General features: G+C 40.7%; 1 protein-coding gene across 4 annotated transcripts in view; it reads left to right on the forward strand.

Moving 5' to 3' along the window:
- The window catches only part of klhl13 (kelch-like family member 13), a 28,914-nt gene extending 18,392 nt beyond the window's left edge, over positions 1-10,522 (forward strand). For all 4 annotated transcript variants that reach the window (XM_029519887.1, XM_029519883.1, XM_029519885.1 and 1 more), the window contains 5 exons: positions 212-344; positions 563-759; positions 1,312-2,107; positions 5,049-5,162; positions 9,447-10,522. In XM_029519887.1, coding sequence (XP_029375747.1) covers positions 212-344; positions 563-759; positions 1,312-2,107; positions 5,049-5,162; positions 9,447-9,934 — 1,728 coding nt within the window. In that variant the 3' untranslated portion in view covers positions 9,935-10,522. The remainder of the gene's footprint in view (positions 1-211; positions 345-562; positions 760-1,311; positions 2,108-5,048; positions 5,163-9,446) is intronic.
- The last annotated feature ends 7,560 nt before the right edge of the window (positions 10,523-18,082 follow it).

The following is an 18,082-nucleotide window of genomic DNA, read 5'->3' on the forward strand; positions in this document are numbered from 1 at the left end:
GAAATCAATAATCCGAACAGGCCACAGCTCAAGTAGACTAAAGGACCTTAAATACTGTGAGCTTGCATATGACTGGGCGTGGCTAAACTGTGTTTTGGTGGAAAATACCATTTTGTATCAAGCTCAAGAATTGTGGCCAACACTCTATGTTTCAGGTTCTCTTTACAATGCCCTGTGACACTTGTCTCTCTCTTTCCTCTCCTTCATTTAGGGATTTGACCAACTGAGGATAGAGGGTTTGCTATGTGATGTCACGCTGGTGGCCGGGGATGGTGATGAAGCTTTCCCTGTACATCGTGCCATGATGGCCGCCTCCTCAGATTATTTCAAAGCCATGTTCACAGGTGGGTCTGCAAAGCTTCACCCAACCAAAACAACCAAAAATTCTAATGTTTGATCTTAATTGATTTGTTCTATCCTACAACATATAGTCCTCAAGCTCTCAAAAAAAAAAACAAAAGGTGTGACTGCTAACAAATCTATCAGGGAAATAAGATTATGCATGAGTTTTACCTTGTGTAAAAGCTTACTTGTATTTATCACCTACTTTTGCTTGATGCAGGTGGAATGAAAGAGCAGGATTTAATGTGTATCAAGCTTCATGGAGTTAACCGAATAGGCCTGAAGAAGATCATTGACTTTATCTACACAGCCAAGTTGTCGCTCAATATGGAAAACCTACAAGACACACTGGAGGCAGCCAGTTTCTTACAAATCCTTCCTGTGCTGGACTTCTGCAAGGTCTTTCTTATATCTGGGGTAAGTAAGCAGGTATGCAAGGCACAGCTCTATGTTGCTGTACAGAACATTGTGTAACTGGAGAAGATAAAATAATGGGCAGCAGGAGTTCAAAAATAAATCACTGTTTAATATCAATCATTATCGTCAAACTATGTTGAATTTAAGTTTGGTGTGCTATGCATACGATGAAATATCATATGTTAGAGCATCTTTAATAATTCTCAAATAAAACTCAAATAAACTCAACTAAAATTGCAGCAGAGGATGTTGAAATATTTAATTTTTGTATTGAAAAAGCAGATGAAATAGACAGAACTACCCAATTTCCATGTTTATGGACTTTGACATTTCCACAAGGTATGTGCTTGTTTTGACAGAGATGCTGTTGAAAATGTAATGAAATGTGCCAGTTTTTCTTGAGTACACTGCTAAAATTTTTCTGACTTTCTTTGTTGATTTCTTTTTTTTTTTTTTTTTTTAAGAGCAATTCCTGGAGTGATAGTGACAAGTCATAATGTTTCTCTATACTAGTTGCAGCTTTCCAACCTTTTGCTTTCTTCTTTCTTGCAGGTTTCTCTTGACAACTGCGTAGAGGTGGGCCGCATTGCCAATGCGTATAACCTCACCGAGGTGGACAAGTATGTCAACAACTTCATCCTGAAAAACTTCCCATCACTGCTGGGCACGGGAGAGTTTGTTAAGCTGCCATTTGAACGGCTGGCTTTTGTACTGTCCAGTAACAGCTTGAAACACTGCACTGAATTGGACCTGTTCAAGGCTGCGTGCCGCTGGCTACGTTACGAAGATGGCCGCATGGACTATGCCTCAAAGCTCATGAAGAATATCCGTTTTCCACTCATGAACCCACAGGAGCTCATCAATCACGTGCAGACAGTAGACTTTATGCGCACAGACAACACCTGTGTCAACCTTCTCCTGGAAGCTAGCAACTACCAAATGATGCCCTACATGCAGCCAGTTATGCAGTCAGAACGGACAGCCATCCGCTCGGATAGTGCCCACCTGGTCACTTTGGGTGGTGTCCTGCGCCAGCAGCTAGTTGTGAGTAAAGAGCTGCGTCTGTTTGATGAGAAGGCTCATGAGTGGAAAGCGCTGGCTCCCATGGACGCACCACGCTACCAACACGGCATTGCAGTCATTGGCAACTTTCTCTATGTAGTGGGTGGCCAAAGCAATTATGACACCAAAGGCAAGACGGCAGTGGACACCGTGTTCCGGTACGATCCTCGCTACAACAAGTGGATCCAGGTGGCGTGCCTTAATGAGAAACGTACTTTCTTCCACCTTAGTGCACTTAAAGGACACCTCTATGCTGTTGGTGGAAGGAATGCTGCTGGGGAGCTTGGTGAGTTAATTCTTATATTTGTTTGTTTTTTCTATCTTTTTATGCAACAACACAAACCTTATTATTTTTTTCTAACCTTATTTTATGGCATTATACAGTTAAATATCAATGAGCAATAAGGGAAATGAATGTGCACTTCAATAAGGCTGACACGGTGACGCTGATGACCAAGCGTTGTGCCTGAACCTGACTTGCTGTTTCAACATGTTTGTACATAATATGAGATGCACATCATGAACATCATTTACAGTCACATATGATCCTATTAAGGAGCATTTCAACATGTGCAGGATCTTGTGTAATAACAAGTGCTCAAAATTGAGGGATTGTTACTTTTCATTCTGCTGTTTTCTTTTACAATACTGTCCAGTACAGTAATACTACAGCCTAGCTGTATTTTTATTTTTATTTTTTTTCCTTGTTTCCTTTTTATACAGTCTAAACAAATATTTAAAATTTTAGCAAATCATCTTGGGTGATCTCATCCTTTCCATTGATAAAACATTCACAACTCATCTTTCTACAAGAAATGGCTCAATGATTTGTGATATTTACAAATGTCTGCTGTTGTTTGGCCTTGCTGATGGTGAGTAACTAATCTGGAATCTCCGCATTTGTAACAGTGGAGCACAGAGAGGTGCCACCCAATACTTAAATTCAGCCATATGACTGCAGTGGACAGAGCGAGGCCACAGTGTGTGCAGTCTTCTCTTCTGGGTTATAATTAGACCAGAGAGCACAGCCCCACTTCACTATGCGACTGCCTTTTCTGCTTTACACTGATCTTTCACTGCATCTCGTGTATCCTTGATTATTCTGTATGTGCCCAGAACCTGTGTAATATTTGTTTCTTAGGTCCAGTCATAGCGGTGTGGATTTTTCACATCAACATGCCCATATTGTACATAAAAAAGGAAAATAAATTTGAAAATAACTTCTTTCCTGACTAAAACATATATTGCTACATCAAGATGAATATTCACAGGAGGAAGTTTTGTGCCAGGTTCTATATTTCACACTGACAAAAACATAAGAATCTTGTTTTTAAGGGGTTATCCATCAATATTCTCCACCAAATTGGACAAATAAATTGCATTACTTTTAACACAGGTTTGTCAGACATTATCTTATAACTATCTTATATTTTACCCAATTAATGAGACTTAGTAGAGGCATAATAATGGCATTGTGTACCTCAGACACTGAAATGAGAAAAATAGTCTTTGATAATTCAACATACTTATTTTGTAAATGATGTTCTTGCTCAATATCAGCGTATTTATTGATGTAAAAGTCTTTTAGGCCTTAATGGACTCTTTTGATGACCCGCTTTGCTGAAGCAAAATGTTCAGATCAGCAGAGATCACTAGGTCAGTGCTTTTGGCTTTCTGCCCAACCAAACAAAGCAATAACTAAAGCTAAAATGAAAGTCTGAAAAGCAGAGCAGGATTTTGTGTCACACAATGTTTTGCATCTCTCATGTCTTCTGCTTTTGTCTCCTAACATCATCTGAGGTTACTGGGACTGATCAGACTCCACAGATCATTTACAGTATCAATTGATCCTATTATGGAGTCCTAAATTCAATGTTGAAAGTGCATAGCTACCTTAGAGAGTAATGGTGCATGATGCTAGATATCACCAACTCCCAGCTAAATCCGTGGAGTGTTCTTTCATTTTTGGTGAACAGCCTGTGGAAAGAGCCTGTGGAAAGAGAAATTCATGCTAATTAGAAATTGTGACCTTTTTCATTTTATCATAGGAAATCTGATTAATTCTTGGACTGGGTAAAAACTGTGTTGAATTTGAATTAATGTAGCTGTAAATTAAATAAGTTTCCATTCTATTTTATAGGTAAATAATTTAGTTAATTTGTCAAGCTATCATTTATTTACGAAGGATTTAAATAATGATTAATTCCTGTTTCAGCCCTGTCCGGCTCCACCTTTGTCCTATTTAACTACTGTGTTTTAGATCTGCTCAGTACAGTATAGCTATTATATTCTAATATGTCTGTATTACTTCTACTGAGTGACAGCAAGGCTTTGTGTACCACTCGAGCTGACTCTGATGATAGTAGATAGTTACTAGACCTCAGTGTTTGCTCATCTTCCCCACTGAGATCTCCCCAGTTTACCCAGAGATGACTCACACTCCTATGTGATCCTAAGCACACCGCTGTATTTTGGCACCAATATGAATCATTTTATTCTTCAGTGCCAGAAACAGCAAAGATCTCAGGAATTATGTTTTCAAGTTTTCTGTTGCTGGATTTCCTGTGTAGGTGATATCTATGTTTTCAGGGAATTTAATTTTAATATTTGATACAAACATTTGTACAAGATTTTGGTGGTCAAATGTCAAAATCATTGTGACTTCAGTATCAGTTCACTTTATTTTCTTGCTATAACAGATTTCTAAAAGAATAAAATGTCTAACTTTTATTATTGATTCTGGTTGCATCTCCAGCCTCCTGCTGCTTGTGTTTACTCTTTGAGCAACAAGATAAAGATTGTTTCACACTCAGGTTGACATAACTCAGTTGGTTGTTCAAATTACCTTTCGCCCGATCAACACCTGTTTCCAAAGAGACACTGAGTTCACAAGTTGATTGACCATGGCAGCTTGTGAAGTTTTCACTCAAACACCTGCTGCTTGCCACAAGCATCTCTCATGAATTTCAGTGTCCTTGTATACTGAAACCTTCTTCAGGGATGTTGAGATAAAGGCTTGTACAAACCCCCCTATTTTCTGTGCAGTCAGTGCATTTACTACTGGTCGTGTTGTGGTAATGTGTGTTCTGTATTTAAATCTGTGTTTTAGCTCCCACACAGAGACCCTCCAAGGCCTGGTTTGCTGCTGTTTGTCCTCCTTAGTTGTATCTTGACCTACTTTCTTCTAATACGTAGTTTGTTTTTTCCTCTTCATCCTTTTCTTCAAGCTACTGTTGAGTGCTACAACCCAAGGACAAATGAATGGACATATGTTGCCAAAATGAATGAGCCACATTACGGCCACGCTGGGACGGTGTATGGTGGTTATATGTATATTTCAGGTAAGTGACTCCAGGGAACTTTTTCAGTCTTTCAGTCAAAATTGGAATTAATTTCTGTTCACTGTAATTTCAATTAGACGGTAACATTAATGAGGTCTAGATTCTTGATCAGAAAACATCCATAAAACACATTATGGGGAAAAATTTTTAGTTAAAAATTTGAGGATTAACATTTAGCAGATTCAACATTTAAATGTGGTCAAAATAAAAATAAAAAAAAAAACACGACCTGTATAAACTACAGGTGTACTGTGTATATTTTATGTACTCAAAAGGAATCTCATAATCATCAGCAATCGAATTATAACTGCCCAAACCTGTTCTCCAGACAGTTGACCTGATCCATCTAAGCACTAAGAGCAGAGAGCGGGCACTGGGGTTGGGCCTTTTGGCAGTCAGTACTTGCTCTTTGGGGGTCACCTCAGTGCTTGTTCACTTCATAGGATTGAAAACAAATCCTGCATTATGGAGATGAGCCCTAGTTTCTCAGTGTGACTAATCCAGAGCGATGCTACAAAGGAGGGGGGTGGGGGGTGGAAGGGAAATTGGGAAAGATGGAGCAACGAAGAGGACTGAAGCCTGTGTAGGAGGTGTAACACAAGAGCAAGTGTTAATCTCTCCTGGCTATGGGTACTGTCATATGTCTACAACACAAACATGAAAAATATCACAAAAAGCTTTCCAGAATTGTAGATGTATTTTCCATATGTGTATATTTAACCATGAAAGAGGTTTTAAAAAAGGAAACATGGAATTACAGGGATGTTTATCTCAATGTATAGGTTCTTCAATATCGCCAAAAGGATGCACCATTTATACTGTTTTATACCAATCCCAGTTCAAAACGTCCAGTGAAACTATGTGCAATTTGAATAAGTTACTGGCGATGATTTTATTCATTCATTCATTCATTTGTTGAGATCCCTATGAACTTTTCAAATTTTAAATTTAATCAAAATCATTAAAACTTAAAATCACAATAATAATTTCACCCACACTATATATAAGTGTGACTATGGCATGTTACAGATCAAAAACAAAAGTAATGTCACTAAAAGCACCATATTCAGTTGCTCAAAGAAAAGAAATTTTAAATGAAAATTGTTATTTATGTATTTAATAAATCATGAATTGATGTTTTGCTGGAAAAATAGTCGCGTGTGCATGCCTAAGCTAATATCTACCTTCATATAATGATTATGATGAGCATTTTAATTCGTATTTCACTTGGCTCACTCAAGAAGTGGGGCATACTTTGGACCAGACAGGGCCCATGATTTGGCAAGCTCAACATTGCAGTGCAGCAAAGATGAAAGCCACATTTTCACTTTGTAAAATAAACTGAAGTGATGAACATAATAGTCACGGACTAAACTAATCTGCTGGCAGGCAGCTGTTCCTCAATCTCTCTGCCTCAGGCCGCTCTCTGCAGTACATCGTATTTCTTGCTCACACTTTTGATACAGTAATGGATTCATAGTTTGCTGGTTTCGTGTTTCATTGGTGCAGTTAACAGTAAGCCAGTAGCTTCATAAATGTTGCTATTGTAACAGCTCAGTGAGCTCTGACATAATGTCATGCTTTGCACCCGCAGCAGCTTAAACAGTATGGTGGGGGGGGTTATGGTCATTTGTGTCTCATGGGATGGAGCCAGTCAACAGCTTTGTGAATGTCTGTTGGTCATAAACCAAGAAAGAAATGCATGGTTCAAATCAAGAGGATTTATAGAAACAGGCAATGCTGCTTGTATTCATAAGATACAGATAAACAATGATTACCCATTAGTCTTTTTTTTTTTTTTTTTTTTTTTTGAGGCCTACCTCAGTGCCCACAGTTGCAGAGGTTACAGTCTAGCTAGGCTGCGCTGTCTGAAGATATTCTGTCAGATGGATGAACCTGACAAATCCACTTAGCCCACAGACCATCACAGCTCAAATGGTGTGGCAGAGTTCACACATGAATTTCTGGAGCGCTGCAGAGACACACTACCTCTGGCCCCCAGTTTTATACCATTATTTATTTTGATATTTTTTACGCATGTGTCAATGCAGATTAATACCAGATACTAGAGTTACGATGATCAGGATTTATGATGACTTCAAGTAATTTTCAGTCACTTGTTGTGAATATTACAATGCACATGTTTTTTTTTTGTTTGTTTTTTTCACCCCAGTGTTGTAGCTGTGGTTTTTCATAGTGCTGATCTATAATGTCTTCAAGCGTCCTTCCCACTTGAATGTTGTTGAAATACTGCACTTACTGGCAGACTGTAATTGCAGCTCTCACAAATAATGTGAGGATTGGTGGAGACTGTCCCTGTTCACAGAGCACTGCTCAGCCATATATTCCTCCCCTGCCATTTGACTCAACGTTCTGAGGCTGAGTGTGGACTATTTGCTCAAAAAATGTTCGCAGTAGCATCAAATAATGTGTTTCCAAAGGACATGGTGCTATGTGTTTAATTTTATAGATATTTAAATTCAAACACACAAGTCAGTATCTGTCAGGGATTGCCCAAATTGGAGGATTGCAATTCATATGTCTGTAGAGAGTGAAGCTGCTATTTATTTATTTATTTATTTTAAATTTTTTTACACTTCTGAAATCTGCTTGTTTGTAAGATCTTGTGTTTTTGCAGAGACTAATATTCAAACTTAAATCTGTAAAATCAACTTGCCTTCACTTGATTTCAGGAGTGCCGTTCTCTAGCAGTGAGCAGTGAAAACATTTGCTGATTAAGATAGTAAATAAATAACACTGTGGGTTTTAACCTGAGAGAAAGAGGAAGTCAGTTTCATTCGCGTTCACAGAGCTCAAAGCCTGCTAATGTCCATTGATATGTTCCTTTGAAATCCTTTAGAAATATGATCAGTTCTGGCTGTGCAGCCTTTCGGGGGCTGACTGTGCTTTTGTTGGGGCAGGGACCAGAACACATCATTAGAAGTTGATATTGATATCGAGGCTTCAATTAGTTCAGGGTGTTTTTGGAACCCATTTTTTCTGCCTCACATCTGAGTCTAATCTTCTTCATCTTTATGGGTCCTACCTGTAACAAGACTGATTCAACCAGCTGAGTTAGTTGCTTGTTTCAAAAGGGGGGGGGGGGGTCTGCATTGATTTTATATCTACATAGCTGCAGGGAAATTATCTTCAGTGGTAAAATACTGACATATGCAGCAGATAAGGCAAACAATTATCCAGTCTGCTCTGTGCTGTCCCTAGAAGGACAAAGCCGTTCAGGCTCAATTTGGCAAAGCCTGGTCCCCTCTAAATGTCTCACTAATGGCACTGATTGGACATTATGGTAGTGGGATACTGATCAGACAGCAATGTATCAGAGAAAGGCCAAAGCCCTTGAACCAGATCAGAATAGCAGCTGGGCCTCTTGAGATGAATTCAGAGGACCCTGACTTAACTCCAGCACTTTTCTCTTGTCAGGATTTTAAAAGCAGACTTGTCCCATGGAGTGCTTGGATGAAGAAAATGGATAGTCAGACTATCTTTGGATTGGATCAGTTAAGGAGGCGCAGCATCACAGATCTTAGTCATGGCGGCTGAATAGACAGCTTAGGCTGCAACAATAAAGCAAGCACACGATCACTGGGCAGTAGCAAAAGAGGAATTCTGCCTGTATTCACCATGCTCTGCAAATCTTCACTGCATTTGCTCCTAGTCTGCCTTTGGGGGGGGGGGGGCTGGCTTCTACCCAAATGCATGCTGGGATTGTGTTCCTCTTTATTTTAAGCCTTCCCTGTAGACATGTCCTGTTTTTTTTTTTTTTCCTCTCTCTCTCTCTCTTTCTCTCTCCTCCCCCCTCCCCACTTTCCCTCAGCTTTTTGTGTCCTGGCATCTACACATTGTGTGCATGTGTGTGAATGCTTTGTAATGGTGTTCCTGTTTGTTCTGCGTGCTCATCATTCGCAATATTTCTCACTGTAGAAAAGAGGCTGAACAAATATTGATGTCACAAGTTACAAATTACAGTTTGTCCTGTATCTTGGTTCTTGAGTTTGAGTTGAGCTTTCAGAAACAGATATTGTGAAAGCGTGACATTTAAAAATATGTGCAGTCCGAATCCTAATTGTTTTTCAAAATGCTACTAAGGCATTGCCAGTTTTATGGCCGGTGCTTTACATAACACACATAAATGACAATGTAGGTTGACATGAGTAAACGAGTCACTGATCGGTCTGATTTGATGAGTCTACAAAGCTCTTCTCAGTGTGGAGACTAATTTGTGTTCTTTCCTTTTCTTTTTTTTTTTCCCCCCTCCTCTTGCTACAGGGGGAATCACTCATGACACTTTTCAGAAGGAACTGATGTGTTTTGACCCAGATGCAGACAAATGGACTCAGAAAGCACCCATGACGACAGTGCGTGGCCTGCACTGCATGTGCACAGTGGGGGACCGTCTTTACGTGATCGGGGGCAATCACTTCCGAGGCACCAGCGACTACGACGACGTGCTCAGCTGTGAATACTACTCCCCCGCTCTTGACTTATGGACTCCTATTGCTGCAATGTTGCGTGGTCAGAGCGATGTGGGCGTGGCCGTGTTTGAGAATAAGATATATGTGGTGGGGGGTTACTCATGGAACAATCGCTGCATGGTGGAAATAGTACAGAAGTACGACCCTGAGAAAGACGAATGGCACAAAGTGTTTGACTTACCCGAGTCACTGGGCGGGATCCGAGCCTGCACACTTACAGTTTTTCCCCCTGAGGATATTTCAAGCTCACCCTCCAGAGAGTCACCTCTCTCTGCACCTTGATGAGTAAAGGGGGGGTGGCCCACTTCGCTCATACCCCCATTACCCCTCGTCACCCCAAACTCCTGAATGAACACACCTTATAGACATTGTTTGCACTTCCTCCTTGGACTACATCTGTACTGCAACCCTAAGTAACCCCACCACCTCCACTTCCCCTCAAGCTGTGCAGAAACCCCTCCCCAAGTGGTTAAACCTACATACCGATACGGTTTGGCAACCTAATTACGTGTTATTGTTGCATACTCGGTATATTTTGGCAGGAAATACCTTGACTTGAAAAGTGACTTTGCAAATCAACTTTTCTACCTGATGTCTACAAAGTTTTCTTATGTCCTGTTTCTCTAGACGTTCTACATTGAGATGCTGACTACCACGCTGAGTGTCTCTTCTAGTCTATGCCAGGTTAGATGCAGGTGACCCCAAGGGGCAGAAACATGGGGACAGAAGAGCCCCGAAACACAGCTGATTTTTATCTCAGGGGTTGGCCCCGGCCCCATTGACGTCTGTCTCTCTTCCAGTTTCAGTTGTTTCCTGCTATTGCTATGAAACTGTTAACAAAATGGTGTTTTCTAAATTTAATAAACATGATTTTGAAAGTAATTAAAGCAAGTAATTGTCATCATTCCTGATTACAGGAGATTCCAGACCGTCCTCTAAAAGTGGAATCGGTTTATCATCCAACAGTTTAATTGTTGGCTTAATTGTTTGTTGATTTAAGTTTACATCCATGTGGAGATCTCACAGAGCTCTTTCCACAGAATGTGCATTTTTGTTAATGACTTCATTGAAGCCTTCTGTCGCTACTACATGCATGGTCATTTGTCAGCTGTGGGGGAGAAGCTGGCTCATCCATTTTTTTATTTATTTTTTTTCTGAACTCTATTGTGACAAATGAGCTGTAGAGTTGCTGCTTGAAGGGAATGATCAGTCTGCTGAGTTGTTATCAGATTATATCGGATGGTTGGACATAGAAAACATTCCATTTCTTAGTGCTGGAGAACATTAAAGAAAAGCAGGGGATGTTCATCAGTGCTTGAGTGAAATCGGAACCAGATCAGTGGTCAGAACTCTAAACATCGTCCAGCTGACTTGCGTGGAAACAGGAAGCTGGCACCTCCAATCCTGTCACCTCTCCTCTGCCTCCTGGCATCATAACAGACGGTGCAGTCGCCCACAGTCTGCCCACCTGCTCCTGGATGATTAGAGCCATAATAGCAGCATATGGTGTTCAAGGCGTCTGCCTCATGTTGTTAACAGGAACAAAAGGTTTGTGTAGTCATCAGGTGAGTTTGTTTGGGAGCTTTAAGTTCTCATTATATTACGCTGATGAAATGCTGCCGAGGTTTAAAAATCTAACATCCGTCCCTGAGCTGTCACGCCAGAGAAATTCAAAGTCTCAGCTGTTGCACTGCCAGGATATCAGATTATTCTATTCATGTTGTTGACCTTATGTTTTTTTGGTGTTTCCAATGACTCAATTTAATCTCTTGAAGCTGTTTGTGCCACATTTTTGTTTGTTTCTTTTTTTTTTTTTTATTCTTTTGTTTTTGGTCCCGTTTTATAAGATTTTCTTGTGGTTGACCTGAATCTGAAGCATCGTGACATTGTTTTGAGAAATGCTATGTTAATGCATTTTTGTTGCTTTTGAGAAGCTGTATTTTCTGATGCAGCTTATTGTTAAGTCCTTTAGGTGATGGAGCTTTGTGTATCATTCTTCCTAATCAGGAAATAGGCAGTTTGTAGTCCTGTCCTAACTACTGAATGAGCAGTAGAGCAAAAATGTATCGGGGCCCAGCTGTTACACAACTAAAGTGAAGGTAGTGAAAGGTTGTTTAAAGCCCTCGTTCCCAGGACATTTCAGTGAGAGTAAATCATACCCTGCTAAACATCCACTCTCTGTATCACCCCAATCTGAAGGCAGAAGAGTCGGCAGAGAAGCTGCACATGAATCAATCACACGCCCATAAAATGGTGACCCCAGGATGGGAAGGCAGAGCAGCTCCAGAGACAAAGTAAGTTTCCTGGTGTCATTTCTGAGTAGTTTATTGATCATTTTATCTGAATATCTCTGAGGAGGCTGATAATCTAAACTATTTTCTATCGTGTGCTGCCACATTTTTGCTGGAAAAAGCTGATCTAAGCTTGGTGTGACCACTACAACATGTCCAAACTTCATCTGTTTGACACTGTGTTATACACTCTATTAGAATGGCACTGTAAATGGCCTCTGTTACAGGTTTAGCTTGACAAAGGCCTTGGTGAGAGTGGATGGTGATGTAGAACTGCCAGCCGTCAGAGACTTTGCCATACATTTTAATGCTGATGCATTCATTCATTGGTTTCTGTTTCCAGGTTGGGGGTGGGGGGTTTCTGGAGCCAATCCCAATCCCAATTCAAATGGGGTAAGGGTGGGGTCACCCTGGACAGGTCACCAGTCCATCACAGGGACAGCACACAAGAGACAGACAGAGACCAACAACCACTCACACTCACACTCAGACCTGTGGACAGTTTAGAGTCACCAGTTAACCCAAACATGTCGTCTTTGGACAGTGAGAGGAGAGGAAACCCACGCAGGCACGGTGAGAACATGCACACTCCACACAGAAAGGCCCCAGGCCCAGTGCAGCCCTATACTGATGCGTTTATCTCTTAAATATCTCTGGATGTATCAGGCTCATTTCACATCATTTGCAAATCGATGCTGGAGCTCTTTGAAGCAATACTGGAGCGCTGGCCATGTGGGCTGCATGTCAGTGGGGATGCTAATGCTGCTCTGCTGATTAGTCATCACTTATCTCTCCCACTGAAATCTGTTAAAAACGGTATTTTCTCAGATGTTCAGGGTCCCCAGTGGATGAATCTTCTTGACTTTGGTAATACTGACTTTTCCTGCAGCACCATCAGGAGATGTTTTGAAGTTTTTGGTGAAAGTCCCCACATGATTGTGACTTGTGAAAGCTTTTATCCGTCCAATGCTTTTGTTATGACCACATACCTGCCTGAGGATATTCCCATCAGCTTCAGCTCTAATTCCTCTTTGGAGCTCATTATAGATAGATAGATAGATAGATAGATAGATAGATACTTTATTTATCCCAGACTGGGAAATTGCAATGTAACAGCAGCATTACATATAGGGAATAAAATATATAAAAATATATGCAATAGGAATCAATAGATATAGCAAATGCTGGCTAATGCCGAAAATTAAAATAATAGTAAACATGACACCATCAACATTCATGGGAACTTGTTATATGATTTGAAATGAAACAAAAATAAATAAATAAATAAAATCCCCCCTCAGCATTTTGACAATCTCTGTAAAGATGTAGCACATGATGTTCCAGATCCGGTGTGTAATTCCTGCCACATGGTTGCCATGCTTCCTGGTATTTATGCAAGCCATTGTCAATAGTACACGATGCAGAGCATTGTGTATGCTGAGGACTGAAGACTTGGTTTTTAATGAACAATGTGTCCTCGGTGGTAAAGCAAAGAGAACTGAAGCAAGAAATTGCATGCGCTCACTCTCTCCCTTCACTTCACTACCTGTGTTCCTCAGCAGATTTCATCACCACTAGAGGCATGTTCACTTGATTCATGAAGCAGATAAAAGAGGTGCATGTGGATTACAGCCTGACTCCTGACACACGAACGCAGCAAAAACATTTGTGCCTCTGTATATCTCCAGACGGCTCCTCCTCTCTCATCCCATCCCAGCCGGAAAATGACCTAGATTCTCCTGGCCGCCGGATGCGTTGACATATAGTGCACTGATGGCATTGTCAGTCAGACAGTGCAACTCTCATGGCGAGGAGAGGATTTCTCTACGCGTCTCGTCATGATGAAATGCTCTGCAGAGCCACAGATACCTGCTGTCCTCTGACTGCATAGATGATGGTGTTAATAGCTATTGATCCTTTTGCCTGGCAGACGGCCAAGATATCCTGATGTTGCTCTAGTGAAATCTATTTATTTTTGCAATCACAAACTGCCTAGACAAAGGTTTTATCTCTCAGATGTAGTTTGTATCTCTCTTTTCTCTCGCTTCATGAATATTCAGAAAAGGTCAAGTCCTCGTGCTCCTCTCGGGCTCTCTATCCCCCATGACAGCGTACTGAATTGTCTGTCCCTAATTCATCTCTTGTTCCCGTGCCTGTTCCTACACTGGATGGAGTGTGCGCTTCCTTTTTTTTTTTATAATAGCGGAGGAGGGAGGGATCACTGTGGATTTGTTTTGTTCAACATCTGGCCCTGTATTAGTCCTAGATTTGAGTTGATGCCCCAGTATCTCATCTGAAGATATTTATCCTCGTATTGAGCCTCCCAAATGGAGGAAAGCTCATTTTTACATGAACCAATCTGCAAAGAACTGCCGAAGCATCTTGTAGTTAAATGCTTTTTTTGGTGTAGAGGAACTGGCATTCACGTTCAGGGCTTTTATTTGTTTCACTTCCAGTTCTTAATTCACACTTCCTGGAGTGGAGACATGAAGGCAGACTGACAGCCTGTCCGAGGTGTCTCCACTGGACATGTGGGTTATGCTCCAGTGCCCTCTTGACAGTGAAAAGGAAAACACAGGCATAGAATATAAACTTGTGATGCTCAGGCAGAGCTGTGCAGTTTGCACACTGCAAGATTTAAACTGTGAGACTTTCCTTTGACCAACAACAAACAACATGTTATTTTATATAGAGAGTTAACAACCGCTTCCTCTGGATCAGTTGAGAAGAGCAGGGAACCGGAAGAGCGCAGCTGCTCTGGGAAAAATGACTTCACTTCACATGGTTAAATACAGCGCCAGCTGCATCTGAGGATCTCCGCAGGTTAACTCTGCTCTTACACATTTAACAGATGACACCTGAGCTGGAGCTGAAACATTTCACAAGCTCAATGAAAGCAAATTAGTTGTCACACGTTTACAGTCTGAAGACAATGCTAACAGGAGCTATGCGTAAACTTCTCTCTTTTATATGCAGCCAGCTAGTTTGACAAGATGATCTTAGATAAAAAAAAAAATTAGGCCAAAGAATGAAGTAAATAAAGTTGTGAGTTTGGCAATGATATATATAATTATAAAAAATATGTGTTGTGGATTCACCCTGGGTTCACCATAAGATATGAACAAATTATTAAAGCAATAGTCCATGATGAAACTGCAAGACATAGCTATAATTTTCTGTATCTCAATGATTCTTTCCTTTAATTACATCTGCAAATGAGCTGCATATCCTTTTTTTAAAAGATGAGTTTTTACTCTTGATTCATTCTCTTTATGCAATTTTCTCAAAATATTTAATTCTGGGCATCTAGCCTTCTCTAGATGAGTTTTTTCAGACAAAAAATTCAAGTATTGCACAAAGGATAGGTTGCGATTGTTTAGCGCAGAGCAAATAAGGATAATGAGAAATATTTGCCCCCTTTCTGTTTTGTACATAAGCTCAATTAAACGCATTTTATGTTGGGATTGACTTGACAGATGACAGCTTTTGAAAACTTCTAAGTCAGATCCGTCCTCCAGACACTCAGGAGATGCAGGTACATGTGTGTGACAGTGCTGATGCCAAAGTGATCCCCTCCCCTCCAAGAAGACTTCAGTCTCAACCTCCTCCTCTGCTCCGTCCTGTGTAAAGCCAGGTTACCATGGTTACCAAAGCTCTTCATACAAGGAAGTGGGGGGTTTCTCCTCCTTTCCTCCGTGAAATTCTCAGGCTGAGCTATCCTGAGGAGTTGAGAGGAGAGCTCTGACCTGCCTGTCACTACAAATGAACGTTTTGGGGGGAAAGAAAGCAGCGGCAGGAAGCGAACATTCAGCAGCCTCTTCAACAACATTTAGTCTCCGCTGTGATGGAGAGCTGTGGATAGGATGATCTCTTCTGCAAATTCATTTTCATCCCTATTAGACCAGCTCATTTCCATTACATTATCACTGAGTGCTAGACAGAGGCGGTGGTTTTGATGTCCTTGATGCTCTTTGCAATAATGACCCCTAGTGGTCTGAGTGAAAACAAATACCAGGAAGAGTCAGACTGAGCGTGTTTTCAAACATGGCTAGATGATATGGCACTCTTTGTTCAGCCACGATGCCAAGAGAAGGGTTAGGGCTAGGGCTAGAAAATGTAATCTAACATAGGCCCCTCTACATACACCCCGATCATCCTTCCAGTAACTTCAGAGAGAGAAGTTAATCTTTTTATTTTCAGAGTTGTGGTTTGAGCCAAGACAGACACAATCCGAGACATAACAGGAGTAAACAGGATTAGATGTCTATGCTGGGATTGGGGTAGATTAGTTTTTGCAACCACCCACTGAGATCGGCAGTTTCCTCTGATGAAGGCCACAACATGGCCCAGAGTCCCCTTGTAAAAAGCTGGTTTGAAACCCCAATGAAACTTTTCTCATTCTGCATTTTCTGCTTTGACTGACTCGTTTTCATGGCTTTAGTTTTTAATTCATTGCTCTTTTGACTAAATCATTGCGGACTAAAGACAAGGAAACATTTTTGCATATGAATTAAAGCAGTATGTGTTCGGGTTTCTTGGCCGGGTGTGGAGGATGGTTCAGTTCCAATAATGGGCACTGATGGATGTCTGACCTACTTTGAGCGTTGTATGCCCTGTAAAATCTGACCCCAGTGGGCAGAGAAAGCAGCCATTAGTGCCCCTTCTGGTGGAATATTAATGATAAAAAATTGCATTTATTTTCCCTGTGCCAAATGCAAATACATTTTTCATGAAAAATTAATTGCATGAATATGAATGATGGCTTTGAATGGGTAAAAGTATAATGTTGTGCAATGAACAGAATATTACCACCTACAAGTACTTTCATTGCAGTAAAGCCTCTTAAAGCCTCAGCTGTGAGCTGAGAACACACTCAGTAAACAGAGAGCGGGTTTATTTAGATGTGAAATATTCTGATTTCATTTTGATTTCTCTTTTATTTTAATCAGTAAGTGGTGCAGAGGCTGACAGGAGAGGGGGAATGACCTGCAGCATACTGTAGGACCCTGGCCAGAACTGAAGTACAAACTACTGAACTACTACGATTACGCGGCACTCACTCAACAACACAGAGGGCTGATCAAATGAGATAAACTCAATGATTATATTTAGAACAAACCTCTTAAAAAAGGCTCAGATGAGGTTAATATTCCTCTATATGCACTTTATTTTATCATATTACATAACATTCGTCTCGACTTCAGCTGGGTGGCATTCAGTGTTGAATCTATGTTGTTGTGTTCATCACTAATGCTATTATCAGCAGTGGTGGTAGAAGTTGTATTATTACTATTATTGTCATTATTAGGTTCTCTCAGGATTTAATACAGCCACCAAATAACAATACATAGCTTATTTTCACCAACCTGAAGGCAGAGAAGGCCATTCGGGGCTTTTGATGGATATCAGCTACAATAAAGCAGCTTTATCTTTGTTGTAAAAATATGCTAAACAGAATCTGAATGTGACATTCAGATCTAAGACCTAAAAAGATGACTCAATTCAAGTGTCTGTTTTTCGTCATTAGCCACAAAACGTAATGCAATACCTGCCTGTAAGATCCAAAACTTCAACATATACAAATAAAAGCATGTGAAGCGTCATTTCATGGACGACATAAAGACTGATTTGTCATGGTTAGTCACGCAGACAGTAACACATTGACTAAACCTGCAGCTGTCAGTGGCACAGAGGACAGAGGAGTCCCGCAAACTGAACTGAGCTGATTGGGTACTCTACAGATGATGCCTCCACCAGAAAAGTAAAATGAGTCAGTGGATTACTCAACATGACTCGTCTTTAATGAACACTGTCCACATCCTAAATGCTGACCTTGTTACAATGAGTGTGCAGTTACGAAAGAAGAGTGACAAATACTAAAGCCAAATAAGTCTGGACATTTTATCTGTTTTGTTGTATGGTTAACAGCCAAACAGTTCCTCACAGCAGATAAAGTTATGTTGAACCGCCTCTGCACCTTCTTTGCCCCTTATCTGACTAAATTCCTACACAGCTGTTTGTTGAAGCTCCCTGCTGAGCATGAGGTGTGTTGTCAATCTTTAAAAAAAAAAAAAAATGGGGGGGGGGGGATTGTCCAATTACAAAAGTCAGGAAGATGATTCATTACTAGTGCAAAACA

The sequence above is a fragment of the Echeneis naucrates genome, chromosome 14, assembly GCF_900963305.1.
Source record: "Echeneis naucrates chromosome 14, fEcheNa1.1, whole genome shotgun sequence".
Taxonomy (NCBI): domain Eukaryota; kingdom Metazoa; phylum Chordata; class Actinopteri; order Carangiformes; family Echeneidae; genus Echeneis; species Echeneis naucrates.